At 38.8% G+C, this 22,015-nt stretch overlaps 1 protein-coding gene across 1 annotated transcript in view; it reads left to right on the forward strand.

The window, feature by feature from the left end:
* Positions 1-19,446, forward strand: part of SELENOI (selenoprotein I) — a 41,175-nt gene extending 21,729 nt beyond the window's left edge. The window contains exons 5-10 of the mRNA XM_021697374.2: positions 3,065-3,327; positions 4,461-4,569; positions 9,845-9,893; positions 11,267-11,447; positions 12,517-12,699; positions 14,685-19,446. Of these exons, the coding sequence (XP_021553049.1) occupies positions 3,065-3,327; positions 4,461-4,569; positions 9,845-9,893; positions 11,267-11,447; positions 12,517-12,699; positions 14,685-14,783 (884 nt within the window). The 3' untranslated portion in view covers positions 14,784-19,446. The remainder of the gene's footprint in view (positions 1-3,064; positions 3,328-4,460; positions 4,570-9,844; positions 9,894-11,266; positions 11,448-12,516; positions 12,700-14,684) is intronic.
* The last annotated feature ends 2,569 nt before the right edge of the window (positions 19,447-22,015 follow it).

The following is a 22,015-nucleotide window of genomic DNA, read 5'->3' on the forward strand; positions in this document are numbered from 1 at the left end:
TTTTCTGTATTCCTTCAGCAATATTTTTAAAGGCCTTCTCTGCCACAAACTGAGGTAGGCCCTGGGGATAATACTATAGGGAGCAAGATAAACCAGTCATCATAGGAATTGTTAATTCCTAAAATCTGAATCTTTACAATTAGCCTAATAGTTAATAAAACTATTTCTTTTGGGGAGAAATTTTTATGGTTCAGCTTCTTTTTTTTTTTCTCTTAATAATAGCTCCCCTATTAGACAGACAGTTCCTGAGAGAGCACAAGAATGGTATCTTCTTTAGCAGGGTGGTTGGTTCTGCACAAGCATGCAGAGCTATGCTTTGGACTCTTCTTTTTTTTTTTAAAGATTTTATTTATTTATTTGACAGAGAGAAACACAGCAAGAGAGGGAACACAAGCAGGGGGAGTGGGAGAGGGAGAAGCAGGCTCCCCGCTGAGCAGAGAGCCCGATGTGGGCCTCGATCCCAGGACCCTGGGATCATGACCTGAGCCGAAGGCAGACGCTTAATGACTGAGCCACCCAGGCGCCTCTGGACTCTTCTTTTTCTTTTTCTTTTTATTTATTTATTTTTTTATGTTTTTCTATTTTTTTTTTAATTTTTTTTATTCTTATGTTAATCCCCATACATTACATCATTAGTTTTAGATGAAGTGTTCCATGATTCATTGTTTGTGCATAACACCCAGTGCTCCATGCAGAACGTGCCCTCCTCAATACCCATCACCAGGCTAACCCATCCTCCCACCCCCCTCCCCTCTAGAACCCTGTTTGTTTTTCAGAGTCCATCGTCTCTCATGGTTCGTCTACCCCTCCGATTTCCCCCGCTTCATTCTTCCCCTCCCGCTACCTTCTTCTTCTTCTCTTTTTTCCTTAACATATATTGCATTATTTGTTTCAGAGGTACAGATCTGAGATTCAACAGTCTTGCACAATTCACAGCGCTTACCAGAGCACATACCCTCCCCAGTGTCTATCACCCAGTCACCCCATCCCTCCCACCCCACCCCCCACTCCAGCAACCCTCAGTTTGTTTCCTGGACTCTTCTTTTTAACTAGGCTTTCTCATTTTCTCTTTCTCTCTGTTTCTGCCCCTAAATGAAGGTGTTCCCCTGTGCTTTATCCTTCACTTTCTCTTTCCACTCATTGCCTTGGCAATCCTGATCCTTCCCACTGTGGGGATGACTCCTCTGTTTATATCTAGCCCTCATCTGTCTTCTGAGTTGCTATTAAGTACCTTAGGTTGAGTTGCGTGATATTACCATATGGATAATTCTGCCAACACTTCAGTTTTAGCACCTAAAATTGTACTCAGCATCTTTTCCACCAGTCACGCTCCTTCTTTGGACTTCTTTATTTCCTACCCCCCTCTTAGTTACCCAGATGGGAAATTTTGGAGAGGATGTTTCAATCCCTCAGCCTCACTGGTCATCTTTCGCTGCATTGCCATTTTTATTTTCTTAATATCTCACCTGCCTCCAGCCTTTCATTGCCACTGTATCCCATGTCAGTGTGGGCCTGCTGATTAGTGTGCTCTCTCCAGCCTGTCATTCCCCACTGATGCCAGGGGAGTCTTCGCAAAGCTCGTCACTGCTTTCACCCTTATCACTCCTCTACTCATCCTTTTAGTAGCTCTTCATACTCCCTGAAACTTTTTTTTTTTTAAAGATTTTATTTATTTGACAGAGAGAGACACAGCGAGAGAGGGAACACAAGCAGGGGGAGTGGGAAAGGGAGAAGCAGGCTTCCCGCCGAGCAGGGAGCCCGATGCGGGGCTCGATCCCAGGACCCTGGGATCATGACCTGAGCCGAAGGCAGACGCTTAACGACTGAGCCACCCAGGCGCCCCTACCTGAAACTTTTTAAACTTGCTCCAGCCTCCCTTCTGGCCTCTCTACTGCCCTTTTCATGTACCGGTTTCTTCTGGTCAACCTGAACTACTTGGCATTCTCTGAACACTCATGAGCTTTTCCATCTTGGTGTTTTTGCCGATAGCACTTCCTCCTCTTGAAATAGCATACTCTTATCTACTGAAATCCAACTCATTCTTTATGTCTGTACTCCGGTTTCATCTTCTCTGGAAGGCCATTCTCAGTTATCTTAGCCTGGAGAGTACTTGTCCCTTTTCTGTACTCTTCTGTGGTTTGGGATGTACTGTATCTTTCATTACCATGTTTTGTTACCTTTCTCAGTTGTAAACTGAGGGCACAAACTTAGTTTATTCTGAGATTATTCTTATAATCTCCACAACATCAAGAATAGTGCATTGCATGGTTTTAATACATTCTTACATTTACTGAATGCCTACTATGTGCAAAGTCTTTTCTGAAAGCACTTAAAATTGTGGAAGTGGTACATCTGTGACGTAGTGACTAATTTCAAGTAAGATGAAATAGGTGTTAGGACTGAAGCACAGGGTGTTTTTGGATCCTAGAGCAAAGAGTGGTTCGATAAATTGTAATGAGTAACTATTGAATTTTCTCTGGAGGCTTGAAAATTTGTGGCTAGCAGAATAACTTGGTTGTTTGGCTGATTTGGAGGAATTCAGAGTCCAACTACGATGCTTTGTCTTAAGATCTAAAATTGACACCATTTAGTGTGATGTAATGTATTTTAATTTTCATTAACCAATTATTTATTTTTAAAGATTTTATTTATTCATTTGACAGAGAGTGAGAGAGGGAACACAAGCAGGCAGAGGGAGAGGGAGAAGCAGGCTCCCCACTGAGCAGGGAGCCCGATGCGGGACTTGATCCCAAGACCCCCCGGATCATGACCTGAGTGGAAGGCAGACGCTTAACCAAGACTGAGCCACCGAGGCGCCCCGTATTTTAATTTTTAAGTTAAACTCTGAGAGATTGTAGATTTTATTTCTGAAATCTTTGAATTGTAGGAATTAAAGGTTGGATTTTTATAAAAAGTACTGGCTGGTAGCTATTCTTTAGTTTATTAACATTCCTATAATATGGTGATCTGTTTTGTTTTATGTTTCTCCAGTTTATTAAAGAAGACTTTCCGCATGCTGGTACAGATGTTGACCTTTTCCCACGGTAATGTGTTTTTGTTGCAGATGGTGTGGATGGAAAGCAAGCCCGGAGAACCAATTCCAGCACCCCTTTAGGGGAGCTTTTTGACCATGGCCTGGATAGTTGGTCATGTGTTTACTTTGTTGTGACTGTGTATTCCATCTTTGGACGAGGACCATCTGGTGTCAGTGTTTTTGTTCTTTATCTCCTGCTATGGGTAGTTTTGTTTTCTTTCATCCTGTCCCACTGGGAAAAATATAACACAGGGATTCTTTTCCTGCCCTGGGGATATGACATTAGCCAAGTGGTAAGTATGTGTTCTGCTTTAAATTTTCAACATTGCCATGAATTTTGGGGGCAAGTTTTTGTTGTTCCTTCTTTATAGCCCTTATACTTTTTTGGCTAGAACTGATTTGTGTTTTTAAAAAATTTCCTTTTTTTTTTTTAAGATTTTATTTATTTGTCAGAGAGAGAGAGAGAGCAAGCACAAGCAGGGGGTGGGGCAGGCAGAGGGAGAAGCAGGCTCCACCTGAGCAAGGAGCCTGATGCGGAACTCGATCCCAGGGCCCTAGGATCGTGGCCGGAGCTGAAGGCAGCCGCTTAACCAATGAGCCACCCGAGCGTCCCTAAAAAATTTCCTTTTTATTTTGTGTTATTTCTTGCTTATTTATGAACAATTTCAAACAAAAAAGTAGAATAGCATACTGAACCCTTATGTACCTATTACTTAGATTCAGCAGCTACATGGCCAGTCCAGTTTCATGTATACTCTTCCTCGCAATTATTTTGAAGGAAATTCCAGATAGTACGTGATTAGTATTTCACTACATATCTCTAAATAGTAAGAGTAGTTTTTAAAAAACCATAATCACAGTGTCGTCATTATTAAAAAATGAACAGTTTCTTAATAAATATTCCTTTGAACTGTTGATTTTTGTAAAGAAAGATATGCACATATAATTGTTGCTTTTTTGTCTTTACTGCCCATGTTTCAATGAGTAGGGATACTTGTTTTCTCTTACTTAATAGGCTTGCTATTAACTCTCCCTGCCTTTGAATACTAGCTTTTTTGTGTTACCATTTTGCCCATTTGCGCCTAAGGCCCCAGTAAAGCATCAGACTTTGGAGTGTGTTTGAAGAAAGAGATTGGGTAGACAAATTGGATCATCCTATGCCTTAACCAATTCCTGACATGCCTTTAAGTGTTCTAAATTATGGCCAGTTGCTTGCATTGTTTAGAAGTTAATTATTTTATGGCATTGTTGGCTGAAAAAAGACATTTTTAAAGGCAAGAAGACTTGACACAGTATCAAATTTAAGTGTACTTCTTGCTTTTACTAAAACTATTTACTAGACTTATGCTGCATACAGCTTTATTAGCTCCCTGATCTTTCCAGCTGTTAATGCCTCTGTATGCTTTTGTCTGCATTTTCCTTCCAGACTATATCTTTTGTCTACATAGTGACTGCGATTGTGGGAGTTGAGGCCTGGTATGAACCTTTCCTGTTTAATTTCTTATATAGAGACCTATTCACTGCAATGATTATTGGTAAGAAGCTCCATGTTGAAGCCTATTTTAACATCACTTTATTATTGAAGCCAGTGTTTGATTATCACAAGCTATACCACCTTTCCCCTCTCCCACACCCTCCAGCAAGCGGAACAGCCCTACAACCCTGGTTTCAACCAAACCAGTAAGGAAAATTGAGGTTTCTGTGTTTTGGTTTTTTTGTTTAGCACTAAGCTATTTCTAGTCAGAAGGAAATAAATACCAAAATCACATAAACCTTGTAAACTAACTATTTAAATGAACCTAGACTGTTCTAGAGGATCCATATTTAGGTGGATATTTGGTATAGATTTCATGCCTGTCTCAAAGTTGAAGATCATTAGTTTGTAGGAAGTAGAATAGATGGAAGATAGAGATTACTTCATAATACATCCACTCCAGAAGTTGAGCCTTTGTTCCTCTCAGATACTCTCCTTTTGCCACTGGCCATTAGTAGGTAGAGGTTTTTGATCATGGTAATGTTTCCCTTTTGATTTTAGCCAGAGGGGATATCTATGGGAGGCAGAGTGTTTTCTGTGCAAAGAGGCAAGGAGGAAGTTATTTGGGCTGTGATTTGGGGGCGCTAGGAGTGGCGTTAGGACCTCTGTAGAAGTAAAATAGCAAACTCTTGGCTATTGCTCTGTTCCCTTATCTAAAATATAACCCCCTCTCTCACTGCCAGTGAACATTGGTAATAGAATGGGCATTGGGTAGGGTTTGGAAACAGCTGAGAAGTGGTGCATTAGGCACTGGCTTTTGGGTGGTGGTTTGGGCCTTTGTCTGTGGCCCTGAACTACAGGTATTTTAGAACCCCGCTGTTATCTTCCAAATGTTCATTTTTGGGTTTCTGTATGAACTGAATCCTCTTCCTTGGAAAGGCTAGCTATTTTTCACCCCCACCACATAGTGAATCTTTTGATTTAAGTGACTAGTCTTGTGGCAGTATTGCTGCATTTTATGTTTAAATGTTAAACTTAATGATAAGATGGAATCCTCTGGTATGTGAGATCTATTTTTGAATGTTAAGGGGGTACTTTAACAGGCACATAATTTTTTTTGTAATTTATAAGTTTATCTGAATAATTCTCTCGAAATAAAACAAAAGCCCACGTTTCTTTACAAATAAATAAAGCAGCTTTCCCAATACAGGTATACCTCGTTTTATTGCACTTCACTTTATTGTGCATTGCAGATACTGTGGTTTTTACAAACTGAAGGTTTCTGGCAACATACTAGCAAGTCTATTAGGGCCTTTTTTCCAACAGTGTTTGCTCATTTCATGTCTCCGTGTCTCCCTCTGTCATACTTTGGTAATTCTCGCAATATTTCAAACTTTTGCATTATTATATTTGTCATGGTGATCTGTGATCAATGATCTTTGATGTTACTATTGGAATTGTTTTGGGGCCCCACAGACCACACCCATATAAGATGGCAGCTTAATTAATAAATGTTGCGTGTGTGTGACTGCTCCACCTACCTGCCTCTCTTCCTCTCCTCGGGCCTCCCTATTTCCTGAGACACAGTATGGAAATTAGGCCAGTTAATGACCCTCCGGTGGCCTCTAAGTGTTTAGATGAAAGGAAGAGTCACATCTCTCACTTTAAACCACAAATTAGAAATGATTCTAATCATTTGATTCTAGTCAAATGATTCTGATCACTTGGAAAAAAGCCAAGATAGGCCAAAAGCCAGGCCCCTCGCACCCAACAATTAGCTAAGTCTGTAAATGCAAAGGAAAAGTTCCCAAAGGAAATGAAAACTGCTACTCACTGAATACACGAATGATAAGAAAGCAAAACAGCCTTTTTGCTGATATGGAGAAAGTTTGAGGGGTCTGGATAGAAGATCAGATCAGCCACAACATTCCCTGAAGCCAAAGCCTGATTTAGAGCAAGGCCCTAACTCTCTTCAATTCTGTGAAGGTTGAGAGAGGTAAAGAGGCTGCAGAAGAAAAGTCTGAAGCTAGCAGAGGTTGCTTCTTGAGGTTTAAGGAAAGAAGACTTCTCTATATCATGAAGGTGCAAGGTGAAGCAGCAAGTGCTGATGTAGAAGCTGCAGCAAATTATCCAGAAGATCTCGCTAAGATAATTAAGGAAGGTGGCTACGCAAACAACAGATTTTCAGTATAGATGTGACCGTTTTAATATTGGAAGGAAATTACATCTAGGACTTTCATAGATAGGAGAAGTCAATGCCTGGCTTCAAAACTTCAGAGGACAGGCTGATTCATGTTAGGGGCTAATGCAGCTGGTGATTTGAAGGTGAAGCCAGTGCTCATTGACTATTCTGAAAATCCTAGGGCCCTTAAGAATTTGCTAAATTTACTCTGTCTGTCCTCTGTACATGGAACAACAAAGCCTGGATGATAGCACATCTGTTTACAACATGGTTTACTGAATATTTTAAGCCCACTATAGAGATCTGCTCAGAAAAAAAGGATTTCTTTCAAAATACTCATTGACAAGCACCTGGTCACCCAAAGCTCTGATGACAATGTACAATGAGATTAATGTTGTTTTCATGCGTACTAACACAGTGTTCATCCTGCCGGAGATTGAATAGTAATTTTGACTTTCAAGGTTTATTATTGAAGAAATAAATACCTTTTTAGAAGGTTGTAGCTGCCATAGAGCGTGATTCCTCTGATGGATCTGGGCAAAGTAAATTGAAAGCCTACTTTGGAAAGAATTCACCATTCTAGGTTCCATTAAGAACATTCATAATTCATGGAGAGAAGTCAAAATAATCAACATTAACAGGAATTTGGAAGAAGTGATTTCCAACCTTTATGGATGACACTGAGAGGTTTAAGACTTCAGTGGAGGAAGTAAGTAGCCGTGGTGGAAATAGCAAGAGAACTAGAATGAGAAGTGGAGCCTGAAGATGGGACTGAATTGCTGCCATCTCATGATCAAACTTTGTAACAGATGGGGAGTTCTTACGGATGAAAAAAGAAAGTGGTTTCCTTGAGATAGAATCTGTTGGTGAAGATGCTGTGAAGATTGTTGGAATGACAACAAAGGATTTCGAATATTACATAAACCGAGTTGAATAAAGCAGTGGCAGGGTTTGAGAGGATTGGCTGCTATTTTGAAAGAAATTCTGTGGATAAAATGCCATCAACCAGCATTGCATACTGTAGAGAAATTGTTTGTGAAAGGAGGAGTCAGTGTGGGAAGCTTCATTGTTTTCCGTTTTAAGAACTTGCCACAGCCACCCCCAACAGCAGCCATCAGCCTCGAGTCAAGACCCTCCACCAGCAAAAAGATTATGACTAGCTGGAAGCTCAGATGATGGTTAGAATTTTTTAGTATAAAGTATTTTTTAGTTAAGGCATGTACATTTTTTAAATACATAATGCTATTGTAATCTTAATAGGCTACATTATAGTATAAACATAACTTTTATGAACTGGGAAACCAAAAAATTTATGTGACTTGCTTTATTGTGACATTCACTTCATTGTGATGATCTGGAATGCAACCCGCAGTATCTCTGAGGTATGCCTGTACTTTCTATGGAAAGTACATTAGGTGCTATTTAGAGAAGAAATAGAAGATACAGTGTGTCTTTTTGGCAACCTATATATAGCCCAGGCTTCCTACATGCTTGCTGTATTTAAGATAAAGCTATTTCAAGATACTTGAAACTAAAAATACTCTTAGTAGCAAATCTTTTGCAAGTTTCTGTCAGCCTATTTCCAACACCTCAGAGCTATAGTGATTCTGGGTTAATTAATTCAGCCCCTGCTCCCTACCAGTTCTTCCCAGCTTGACACAGAGTCAGCTTGTCTTCCCTTCCTTTCTAAGCTCTTCTAGCTTGGGGAACTTTGTCACATTTGGGCTTGGAAGTGGCAGAGTAATTCATCTTTTCAAATGAGATTTCTCTTTGGTGGATTCTAGTCTTTTTATCTGTTTTTAGCAAAATGTCTTAGGAATTGTTTTGAAGGAATGCTTTTCTGTCTTTGATCCTTAAGGTCATAGGTGCATTGACCACCTTCCCACCCCAAGCCAAGTATACAGCAGGCGTCTGGTGTGGACAAGCTAGGGCTAATCTGTTGAGTGATGGTGACATACCCAAATGAAGTAGCCCGAAACTTGCCACAGGTGTTGATTTGGAGTTTGACAGAGAAAAAAAATCAGGAATTTACATCTCTGTAATTTGTAGAACCAGAGAATTTAAAAAATGCCAGGGACATTAGGAAGTCAATTAACCCATCCATATTGTACAGCTGTGGAATCTGAAGCTCAGACAGATTGTCTGATTTGCCCAAGAGTACATTACTAGATTTCGGAGTCATCTGTAGGAAACTTGCAGTTAAACTGTAAGAGAGGATTCTCTGAGGGAGAATAGAAGCACAGTTGAATGCCCAGTTAGGAATATGCAGGAGGCAGAGCTGCCAATAAAGGATAGCACATGTAATGCTTGGATAACTAACAGCACTGGGAGAATGGATCACAAAGGCAAAGGCAGGAACGAATTGCAGTTAGTGGAGGGTCAGCAGAGTCCTCTTACTTAGAAGTCAGGAGTGAAGAAAGAATATTGAATTTGATCATTAGGAGAACTTGGTAAATTCCAGAATACAGTTTCTGCAGAGAGAAGGCAGAATGAGTGAGTACTGAGGAATTGAAGGCCACCAGCAAGGTCTAGCGAGTGATAGGGAAGAGTAAGAGAAGAAGTGCAGAGGGAGAAGCAATGGGGTGGGGGTGGGGGGCTTCTTGGGAAGGCGGTCCTTGTTTTCAGGTTTGAGGGGAAAGAACTAGTGTATGCTTAGGGGTGGGCGGAGGAACTGAGAATGCTAGGGAGATAAATAAGTGGAAATGGGAAACCACAGAATCCATTAACCATCCCCTTTCAGTAACTCACACTTGTGCAATTTACTGCATACCAGGTACTGTTCCAGGTGTTTTTATGTGTAATAACTCATTTAATTCTCAAAACCCTACGGGGTCAATCCTATTATGTCTATTTTATAAAAGAAGAAATTGAGGCACTGAAACGTTAATCTGCCTGAAATCCCATAACCTGTAGGCACAACCAAAGTTCAAGCCCGATCTTTCCCCTGAGCCTCTGCTCTGAAATCACCAAGCTGTACTGCCACTCTTCTGGTTGTAAATGTTGTTCAGAAGTGTATTTAATTTCATTACAAAAGTGAACCTGAACCTGAGAGTTACTGGGTCTAAAAGCATTAAATATTTTGTATGTATTTGATAATTATAAACATCACTCTTGAATAATAATCACAGTTTAATTTAAATATTCTTCCTTTTAGGTTGTGCGTTATGTGTGACTCTTCCAATGAGTTTATTAAACTTTTTCAGGTAAGTATTTCTTAATTGGGCAAGAAATGTGAAAATCATTACATAGATGAATTTTAGGATCTGTTTTACTTTTGGCATCTGGACATTTTGAAAAGGTCGTGAAACCTGTATTTTGAACCTAGAATGAGGTTAGGATCATTTAGGGTCTACAGCGACGGCTCTGTAGTCAGTTCAACCATAGCACAAAACTGCTGGTTCTTTTGTTATAATTTTTGGCTCACCAGTCTTCTATTTGTCATTTTTTTGTGGAGTGAATTGGGAAGGAGTGTGTTCTTGTTGAATATTGATAGGTTCATGTTCTTTTTAGAAATTGATTACAAGTTTTTATGAATTGATTCTGTGTAAGTGTAGTCAGCATGATCATAAAATTTCTGGACTTGTGTAGTTTAGGACCTAACCCTGAATCTATGCTGACTTCCGAGGTAACACTATGTAAAAATTCTTGCCAGAGGAATGGGGCAAGGGTTCGGGAGGAGTTTCCTGGCTGGCATTTCATTTCTTTGATCTGCACTTCTCCACCTTTGCTCAGCCACGCTGAATTTACGTAGGGGACCTGAATGTATTTTGCTGTTTCCCTCCTTGGTAATTTTGTTCCCACTTCCCTCTAATACTGTTTCCTTTGCTTGAAACGCTTGTACTTCCCTCCTCGTCCTTCAGCCCTCAGATCTGTCCTGCAGAACCCTATCTGTGTCCCTCCAAGCTCTATGAATCTTCCCTATTCATGGCAACTGGCAGTCACTCATAGAAACCATAACATTTCAGGCTCTGAAGGCCTTACAGATGGAGACATTTTCTCCTCATCTTCTAAGGATGAGGTCCTGATTAGGCGATATCTTGTCCAGGATCATGTAATCAGGGGCAGAACCAAGACTAGAATTTGGGGCTCTGTTCAGATGAGCTGACACATAATGGAGTGTGTGCTGGAGACACCGAGATGGGCTATGGGTGGTCTCAGTGCAGAGTCTTCCACTCGTTGGTTCTCTGTCACTTTGTATTGTCGCAGCACTCTGAGTACTTCCTCGTGGTGTTTTGTGTGCATTTTATTTCTCCTGTTGGAGTGTAAATCTCCCAGAACAAAGATCAAGTGCTATTCATCTTTACATTCCAGGGGACTAGGGCTCAGAAGACTTCCGTTCTAGTCCTGGCCCTGCCACTTGGTAACAAGCTATGTAAACTTAAATTCTCACACCGTCACTTAACCTGTCTGCAAAATAGGGTTAGTAATGTTGGTTCTTTTTGTGCTATGGGATTATTGTGAGTATAAAGTAAGAGAATAAGTGTGAAAGTACTTTGAAAACTAGAAAATTTACAAACTCGGTGTGAGTTTTATATGTAATAATGTTCTTTGTATTACTTGATTTTCTTTTTTTCAGAAGCTATAAAAATAACACCTTGAAACACAATTCAATCTATGAAGCTATGGTTCCCTTTTTTTCTCCATGTTTGCTATTCATTTTGTCTACAGCATGGATCCTTCAGTCGCCTTCAGATATTTTAGAGTTGCATCCTAGAGTATTCTACTTTATGGTTGGAACAGCCTTTGCCAACATCACAGTAAGATTTTTTTCTTTTAAAATTAGTCATAATATATCTAAGGAGTATATGACAAAATTTGATAATTTGAGAAATTTTATATAGTATTGAAAATAAACAGATTTTAATTTAAAGATATTTTACATCAGAAACTTGAAAGAATTATAACCCCTAAGACAGAAATGCTGAAAATTATTTTTTCCTTTTCCAGATGGCTGCAGATCTAATGATTAATTTAGCGAGGCTGAAAGGGGTTTTTGAGAGAAAATACACACACACACACACACACACACTTCTAAATCAGCTGATTTTAAAATTAACAGGGAGTAAAAACTTTGTAATAAATAGAACATTTTTTAAAAGCCCTTTCTCTGCGATGGCCCAGCAAGAGAGCAGACAGGTAGGAGAGATCAGGAGGAGTTGAGAAGGGACCTTAATGGTTCTCACAACCAGGGAGCCTGTGCTCTAACTCTAAAAACTTAGTTTTTACTTTATAAGGTAGCCACTGAGTTTATGTTTCCGTGTCTGTAACATGTGTTCAGTATCACCAGTCCTATTGAATTCACAGGGTTTAAAGATGTGAAAATATTAATACATTGTATAAAAGGTATCTCAGAAGGAATAAAGCTAGATTTGAGTAAGGTATTGAAAGTAAAGGGAGCCAGAGAGGTCTTGGTGTTACTGTGACCATATGATTGAATTGGAGGCAGCATCTCCTTAGCACCATGAAGAAATTTAGTTGCATGGAGCTATAAAAGGCTGTTTTGAAAGTTTTTTTTCAGATATCATGCTTAAAATTGGGAGAAATTTCTTTTATCCAAACTGTTACCTAGTGGAAGAATGCCTTCCGTAGCAACCTGACTAAATTATCTTCCTGCCTCTTCTGACACACGCTCTGAGGGTCCGTGGGCTTGGACGTGTGGGCAGAGGTTCACTTCGGCTCCTGAGCAGTTGAGAACTACTGATTTTAATAATGTCGTGTAACTGTGTTGGTTCAAGTACTTGAAATGCTTTTTAAATGTTGGAGTTACTAATTTTGGAAGTGCTTTGCTAATTAAATTTTCATTCTCCCCCCCTCCCCAACTTCAAGTGTCAGCTGATTGTTTGTCAAATGAGCAGCACCCGGTGCCCAACTTTGAATTGGTTCCTGGTTCCTCTTTTCTTGGTTGTCCTGGTGGTAAACTTAGGAGTACCCTCTTACGTTGAGAGCATTCTCCTGTATACTTTAACAGCTGTTTTCACTCTGGCCCACATCCATTATGGAGTACAAGTGGTGAGTACTCTAGAGCAAAATTGATTCCATTTGGTTCTTATGTACTAGGAAAGGTGAGGGAAAAATTTCATAAGAAAGTAACTTATTAAAGTAACTGGAAGGAAAAAAAAATAAAGTAGCTGGAAGAATTGGGATATTCTCTATAAATTTTGAATAATATCCAGTACATAATTTCAGATACCGTTTCTCTGATGAGTATGTTACAGTAACTACAAGTAATTTAAAAGCTGGATAATTATGAGGAATTAGTTGTTTTTAAGTAGGTAGAAATGTAAACTGTTTTCTTGGTGAATGGAGTTGTAAACTCTTAGGTGCTTTTAATTCTGTGAGGACCAAATAATCCCATTTGTTGATGATTTATTTCTGTACTTGCTTCGTTAGCTTTAGGGGCATTTTTATAAGGGGGAAATATTAGAAGAAAATGGATTTAAGAAGTATTTTGCAAACCTTAATATTCTCTTCTAAAGCAAGAGACTAGTTTCAGGGCAAATGGACTAAGATAGAATAAAATGAAAATGAGAACCATGCAGTTTATTTTCTTTCCCTCACACTTTAACACTCTTTTCTAATTATTTGACATATTTTAGCATGGTCTTATAAATATGATTTTTAATTGTTGTACAATATTCCATCAAGATTACTTAATAATTACCCAGGGTACTTAGTTATGATCCAGTTATTTTAATCATTTATGTTGTTTCTAAATTTTCACCATTATAAATTAGAGTGAACAATCTGGAATAATATATTTTCATAGCAATGAAAAATGTTAAAGGGTATTCATGTTAGTATTCGTGTTTTTATGACTCTTAAAATGCTTCTATTTGGTATGCTTGTTTTAAAAGGAACCCTACTAGGACTCAGTTTGAGAAACAAAATGTCTTCTATACTGTCATACATATTTTTAAAATGGGGGCACCTGTCATGCTTGATAACTACTTTATACTGTGCATATGTTGCTAAACTTAGGTTTCTTCTCGTAGGGTTCTCCCCAAAGTAGCTTACATTTGTTGGGATAAAATAGATGAAAAAAAAAATCCACGATAACTAGGGATTATGACATGAAGACATAATTGTTTATTTTTATTTGCACGTACTTAACATAAATGCTTCTTCACTTCATGTTAATACTCTTAGGCTTTCATATTCTATTTCATAATATAGTTGTAAATGTCTTTTATAATTGTGTTAATTTATTATAACCCCTCAGAAGCATATCTTTAGGTAACTGTACACAAACCAAACCAAAACATCTTTTTCTTTAAATTACAAAAGCAGTACATTTTCACTGTTAAAAACCTGGAAAATAAATACAAGTTATTGGGAAAAAAAAATTCAAAGAACATCTTTTTTGTCTGTCTTTGTGCTCTCTTGCCACTTCTGCAACTTCTGACCAGAAGGTAGAACTTGATAAGCCACACAAAGCACGAACTTTTGAACTACTGAAATATAAATAATAACAATAGAGCTGGGAAGTATTAAATAAATGATGTTTGGTAACTGACACATAACCAGGGTCTTGCCTACCCACCAGGAATACCTTAACTAATATGGCCTAAATCTCCCAAAATGTACTGTTTCATCAGTATTAGGAATGATTACCTAGAAATACTGTAAGCAGCTGAATATTGAGTCTAACTGTATATGTAAATATTCGATCTACTATATATTGTAAGTCATCTAACCCTATAATTTTTCAGCAGATTTGGGTGTGAATCTGTGTGGTCCAGAGGGCTCTGGAAAGACTAGATTTTGGAGTTAGGCAGCCTCAGGCTTAAGTCCTAACCCTCCCAGGGGTAGTCCTGGTATTCTATAGAATTCTATAACCTTCTAGCTCTATAGCTATCCTAGGCCAGAAAAACCTGTCATTATTTCTGCTGAGTTTTGCCGCATCAGTAAATTCTCTCCAGAGGGTGAATTCTGTGTCCTTTTAAAAAATGACTAGGAATGTATTTGTCACTGCCTCATGTTCTGGTTTTCCACAGGTAAAGCAGCTGAGCAGCCATTTTCAGATTTATCCCTTCTCGTTGAGGAAACCAAACTCGGATTGACTAGGAATGGAAGAAAAGAATAGTGGCCTGTAATCTACAGAAAAAAGTACTGTAAATAAGATGCTTGTAAATATTTCATCCATCACCATTGAACTAAACTGATCTGCTTAACAGACCTGGGAACTCAAGTGTGTATAGTACTTGGATAGTGGGAGTGATACAAATGATCTGAACTTACGGAATTTTGGACCTACTAACTCCCAACTTACTTTATTTTTTATAAAACCATGTGGCATTTTGGTTAAGCATAATGTACTTTAGACCAGCAAAATGTTTCTAGTGATTTTAGCTTCATGAGTCTATAATGTTTTGGTTCATACAGAGTTAAAGATGCTTTGTTTTTATTTTTAAAGTCCCCACATTGGTTTAGGAACACTGATAACATTAAGAAAACCACAAAATGTTTTCATATTTGGTACTACTTTAGTAGTAGGTCTTTAGCAGTGGAAGTTATCAATAGCCCAAATCTAATATAGGGAAAATATAAGAGCAAGTCACCTTTAGCAAGAGATGCCAAATGATTACAGAACTATAATGTACAATTGCCAAATATTGGTTTCTCTTTCCCATGGAAATGCCTTTTTTCCTCATGTGCTAAGAGAGCTAGTATATATATTTAGATTCTCTAGTATTCTGGCTCTCTTTGTTTGGGAGAGATCTTGATAAATGATTTAATTTTCTTTTAAAGAAAAATATTCGATTGAGACTTAGCAGAGAGTGGATCATAATTGTAGCTCACCCACTGACATGGTTCATCGTTTAAATATGGCATTTCCCCCCTTAGCTGCAAGTTGCTGAGATTTGGTGCCTGTGAACTATGATTATATGAATGCATGTGACAGTCGCAGTCTTACGATAATTACTTGTAGAGAACACAGGTAAACTTCCTTGTAAGAGAAATTTACTTTGGAGCTAGAAATCTCATGAGCCTCACTGAATTCCTGCTATGAACCTCACTACAAAATTCGTTTTCTGATTCAGTTTGCCCTTCCTTCCTTCCCTCCCTCCTTTTTTTGTTTCTTTCTTCCTTCCGTCCATCCTTCTGTCCATCCGTCCATCTGTCTCTTTTTTATGGAGGAGAGAGTGCTGTGTTTTTTATTTCATACAAGATAAAGAAGTAGAAATTCTTTCTTCCCTAACTTGCCCACTTCCCCGCCTGAAGAAAGTTTCTGATATATATGCCTTACTGAGTACCTACTCTCTTTAATATGACTTGGAATAATTTTTGAGGTTTACTGACAAACATAAAAATCCCTTTGACTTCAGTGTGGTTGTTTTATAGATCACACCTTTTCATGAATGTGGATATTTTATCTTTTTGACTTTGTCTCCATTTAGTTTGGTGGTGGTGAAATTTACTTGCTGATTTTCTTTTGTTTTCCACTGAATGAGGTTTGTGCTCGAATGAAGAGTGTATCTTAAACCCTTTTTTGTTTGGATGGATTGCACTTGGATAAAATAGGCACCACTGTGTTGATATGTAATTAAATTCTTAACCATTATTTATCTATGAATGTGACCATCGTTAAATTTAATTATAGTGTATTCCTTTTTGAATTTCAGTCTCCTGCTTTGTAAAAATAACTATGTAATATTTCAGTTTTTAAATTTGTAAATCCTAATCATTGTTATCCAGGTTATTAGAAATGAGGAGTCAAGGAGCTAACTCATGGTTCTGTACTCATTTTTAAAAACGGTTCATAAAGATTGAGGTATATTCTGTGACTTCTTCTGAGACTGAACATGGTGAGAAATCGATGCTGGAAAATGTGGGTAGTGATTCTGTGTTTGTTAATAAGTTGCCATCATGGAGGTCAGAGAATGAACAAATTAAGTAAGGGTAACTCATTTTGTAGACCTTGTTCTTTGTCATCTGTAAAATTGAACTGGATCAAGTGGTAGTTTGGGCTGGGAACAAAGCTTTGTTTGTTCTAAGGTTTCTGAGCTAATCATTTTACCTTTTTGTTGATCTTGTACACAAGAATGAGATTAATCTGTATTATATAAGAAAAGAACTGAGAAATGTTTATAAAATGACAAATTTGAGCCACAGGCTTTCTTCACCTTATATAGTATAGTTAAAAAAAAAAATACCCTTCTGGCATAGGGTCATGTTCTGTACTTTTGGGACTATTTTACATCTAAGTGTCTTTCTGTTCTTTTTCTGTTGCATCAAGTTTATTTGAAATTGTTTTGTGCCTGTACTTCATGACCTATTTCCCTATGGGGTAAAGAATTATGCCATAGTTTTATTGACACCATTAGATGAAAGGTGGCTGTCAACAAGGTGAAAGTGAAACTGAGTGATGAACTGTTTCAGAATACCGTGGACTTGTGAATCTTCAGTGGACTGCTTTTTTTTTTTTTGGTTTAGTCTGCCATCTTGAAATGCATCTTGTAAGCCTCCATTTGTCGTGTAGTGATATAGCAGCTGAAGCAGGACTTACTTGCAAATAGCTCTGTGCATTTGTGTCGTGCCAATTACCATAACATTTCCAAAGTATAAAAGATATTTCAGGCTTATGCATGATATTTTGGGGTGAGTCTACCACTCCAGCCTTTCTCCCAGCATACACTGAGCTACCTTTAGGGGAGCAATGGCATGGTTGGTCATACATGCATGTTTTCTGTACATTTCAGAATGGAGTGCCTTAGCCAGGCCAGATGTTTGCTTTGTGTTTCTGCTGACCAAAGTTAACCTAGACCTGTGAGAAGTTTCTTGTCAGGTTATGGTAGGAAAATTTCCTTTCATGCTTGTCAGAAATGAATTCCCCTATATTTGAGGGGGACATGGGATAGAAAAATCCTTAAAATACCTGGATAGAGTATCTGCCTTTTCTGATCCTTTACTGACATTCATGATCTTTAGTGCGTTACACAGTTTAAGATTGTCACAGTTGACACTGCCATTCTTCCATTTATACATAATAGATGTCGTTCATGAGTTTTAGTCTCAAGGGTAATAGAGTGAATAACTTCCAGATGAAAAACTAAATGGTCCTTGGCCTTTTAATAATATCATGCTTAAAATATTTTAAATTCTAATTTAAAAAAATCTCCATGCTGATTATGGTCTAGAATGTTCTACCAATATTTCGTTTATTTTAATATAGAGGTATGGGGAAGAGGAGTATATGTCTAGAGTTGTCCAAATTCTAAATAGGTACCAAGAGAGCATTAATCATGACCTGGAGTCTGGGCTTTGGGGGAATATGGAAAAGAAAAAGCAGGCATAAGGTCCACCGAAGGAGAGGAAAGGGTCACCTTAATGCACAGGGCCTGTTGTGCCCAGTGGTCCTAGTGCAGTGCAGAGTTTAATATTGTTGTTCCTTCAGTAACTTCAAATTCAAATGTGAATTTGAAAAGTTCCCAAGTGTTCAGTTTTCAAAGAATTTATTTTGTAGTCAGTCAAAAAGCATTTGGAATGTAACTTGCTTTCCAAAGTAGACTTTGATTCTATAGCCTGTGGAAAATAAAAAGATAAACTGAAGGTGTTTGAGTCAAAGGGCCCTTTTCCCCTTTGTATTTTAACTAGAAGCCTGTGTGTAACTCTTCCTGTTCACTGTTCACTCGGCCTCCCTTTTGACTTGCTACACCTGGGGCAGAGGCGCCCACTTGCTTTATAGTGCCTGGGTCTGCCACATTCCAATCTCCTGAATTGCCTTAGATCTCTTGACATGTCAAGGACTGGGACCGTGCCAGAGGGAACAGAGTAAACCCGATGGGCTAGAACTTTTGACTTTGGGTCCCCAGAAAGCCAAAAACAAATACAGAAATCTTTGGTTGTTGTGTTGATTCCTGTTTTCAGAGTGGCCTTTATCTTGACCTCGGTTCTGGACTTGATTGAGTACTCTAGGAGATTTCTGGTCATATTAGGATTTTCTTTGTCCTGTGAGGTGTCCTTGTAAGAGCATGCCCTTTCTTGAACACCCTGTGGGTGAATAACCTTCCTAGTTAGCTGCCAGTACTAGAACCTTCCAGAAGGAATTTTAATTAGTATGCTGCATTTGAAGCACTTTGACATGTACATTTTAAGTGACAGTTTTAACAGTAAAACGGTGTTAAACTAATCACTGTGAAACTTGAAAGTGTGATGCTCTGTACATTTTAGGAAGCTTAAGTAAATTTCTGGTTTTTCCTTTGTTAATTATGTAACCCAGGTGATTTGCATATTTTACTTTTCATTGACAGTGGCACAGATGACTGACATTTTGGCAGGCAGTTACATTAGGGTATATGGTAAATCATGGTTGTGTAGCTTTTCCAGAGAAAGTGGCGACATGTTAACTTCTTCCTTGTGTGGAACCATGGGAGTGGGATTTATTGGCTAATTCACTGCAGTGTTTTTACAGTGCAAAATAAACGTCCACACGCTAGTAATACGCTTTGCTCTTTAATAAACAAATGTGCAAGAGATAGTAATCTAGCTGATTTTTGGGGGGGGGGGTTGTTTTTAAGCAGGGACCCGCTCTTTAGTCAGATCTTAAATGAGCTAATATTTAGGGAAGCAAAAGATGTTCTGCCATCTGTAGCCCTCTCAACAGGTGGCCTGTATGAGGAAGTTGTGTTATATTTGGTCAGAAAGGCCAGGGTCCCAGAATTGGAAAATGGTACATGGACTGATTTTAGAACTTTTTTTTTTTTAAAGATTTTATTTATTTATTTGAGAGAGAGAATGAGATAGAGCATGAGAGTGGGGAGGGTCAGAGGGAGAAGCAGACTCCCTGCTGAGCAGGGAGCCAGATGCGGGACTCGATCCTGGGACTCCAGAATCATGACCTGAGCCGAAGGCAGTCGCTTAACCAACTGAGCCACCCAGGCGCCCCGATTTTAGAATATTTTAACAAGGGCTTATCTCTATAGGAAAGTCCGTTTGGACATAACAGAAGGATTGTCTGGTCTTCTACAGACCCATTCACATTGTTTTACTCTTCACAGAATCATTTTAGGAAAGGTAGGCTAAATCAGAGTGGTGCTGTTTTTAAAGCTTGTGAATTGGATCATGGCCGTATGGTACCTAATGCTACATGGAACTTAGAGACAGTATTCAAGATACCAGGAGTGGGGAAGCCTGGCTGGCTCAGTCCGTAGAGTGTGCGACTCTTGTTCTCAGCGTTGTGTGTTCAAGCCCCATGTTCGGTGTCAAGATTACTTAAAAAAATAAAATCTTAAAAAAAGAAAAAAAACCCCGAAAAACCAGGAATGGCTAAATGCTGGGGATGCCTTATGGTTCTTTGGCTAAAGTCTTCTCTTGAGCAGTTTCTATGGGTAATAATTAAGATTAGAATTGATTTTGTTTTTTTATTAAAACATACACAATTTGCCATGAGTTCTAGATTCTGATATTCTTGACAAGCACTTTTTATCTCCAAAGAGTAAGTTCTTGACCTTACTTGGGACCTGCTTAGTTAGCATTTGATGTTATTAACCCGTTATGGGGGGAATTTTCATTTTGCAAGACCTGTGAATGTTGCATTTTAAATCTGTTTGAATTACTGGTATCATTTAGCATCAAACTCTAACAACTGCTAATTAAAACTACCCACAATATTAACATTGTAGGTTATTTTGTTTAGCTAACTTACCCTATTAGCTTTCAAGAGACAAAGTCCCAGCGACATGTAATGACTTGCTCGTTCCAAAATGTGCCAAGAGAGCAGACTTCAGTATTAAACTCCAAATTTCAACTGTTTTAAAAAAAGTAGCATTTCCTCTGGGTAATTGGGGGGGCAGTGAATTACTGCCCAGGTGCAAACTCCGTACCACCTACCTGTCCCCTTTCCCTCCCATCCAACATAGAATAGGTTAAATTTGCAGCCAACTGTAGGAAAAGAAGTTGGTACTTTTCTGAGTAAGGCTTCATGTCCTGTGACTAGGAAGAGGTGGCAGGAATCATGGCCTAATCAATTAGTGAGTTGTGTCGCTTGGGCCATTGCAGTTTGCTTTCTGTAGTATTCTGAAACAAAAGGATGACTCCCTCCCTTCTCAGGTACTGAGAAACAGCTCCATGTAAGCAGCCAGAATGTGTTTGCGACAAGTAGGATATATTAGAGTGGAAGATAAAGGGTAGCACAAAATCTTTCATTTTCTCTTTCAGGTAGTTTAATTGAGCATATTCATAATTGGTCTTTCTAGAACTTGCTGTGTTCATAGTAAATAACGTAGCATTTATTTTATCTGGTTATGTGTGGTGTGCGTGTATATACGTATTCAATATGTGCACATATTTCTGCATTATATGTACGATACATTCATTTATATGTACATACTCTCTTGATTATCTGTAAAATGGTAAGCCCTCATTAGATTGTTCTCTTCTTGTTGACTTAGGCAGCATGGAGCCCATAACTCTGTGAAGCCTCTTCCTTATCTGGAACCACAGTCTTTCCTATTTGCAGTTCATCTCCATCCCCAAGGAAGGCCCTTGAAATATGTCGCTTTCTGTTTCCCTTTCACCAGGGATTGTGAGTGAGAAAGATAGCTGCTTCCACCGGGTTTGAGGCTTCTGGCTCTGAATGATGATGCAGCCCTTTCCTGGCCCGAAGGCAGCTTCGGAACAGTTGTGCTGAAGGGCTCAATGGGGGAAAAAAACCTAGCCCTTGCAGAAATGGGGCTTCATAACTTGCTTAAATTCCTTAGCTGCAGTGTTGTGAAGTCTTAGATAATTTGATGCACAAATAGATTACAACTATGCATTACACTGTTACTTTTGCATCATTGGTAGTACTGTTCCCTGTTGGTAGCCCAGATAATCAAGACCTGACTGTTTCTTGCCACTGGATTCTGGAAGCCTTGCCCTTTCAACTGGATTTATGTTTATTTCTGCTGCTGTGAACCCCAAAAGTAATGCAGTAGGTTTTAATTTAAAATTGTTTAATTCTATTATTGATAAATATTTATTGTAATAAAAGTAAAAAGTAAATAATTTTTAAATCCTTTTAACTGTTTTCAGATTGTCTTGTTTTTCCTTGGAAGGTACAAGAGGGGAGGGAGCTAGGAGGAGAAAAATAATGTCCAGCCACTTGTCTCAGAGTTATTATTTTAGAGCAAAACATTAAATGGTTTTTCGTTTTGTTTGTTTAAAGAACGATCAGCCCAGGGGCGCCTGGGTGGCTCAGTTAAGCGTCTGCCTTTGGCTAAGATCGTGATCCCAGGGTCTTGGGATGGAGCCCCCAGTGGGGCTCCCTGCTCTGCGGGAAGCCTGCTTCTCCCTCTGCCCCTCCCCCCACTCATTTTCTCTCTCTCCCTCTCTCAAATAAATAAAA

Source organism: Neomonachus schauinslandi, chromosome 10, assembly GCF_002201575.2.
Source record: "Neomonachus schauinslandi chromosome 10, ASM220157v2, whole genome shotgun sequence".
NCBI lineage: Eukaryota > Metazoa > Chordata > Mammalia > Carnivora > Phocidae > Neomonachus > Neomonachus schauinslandi.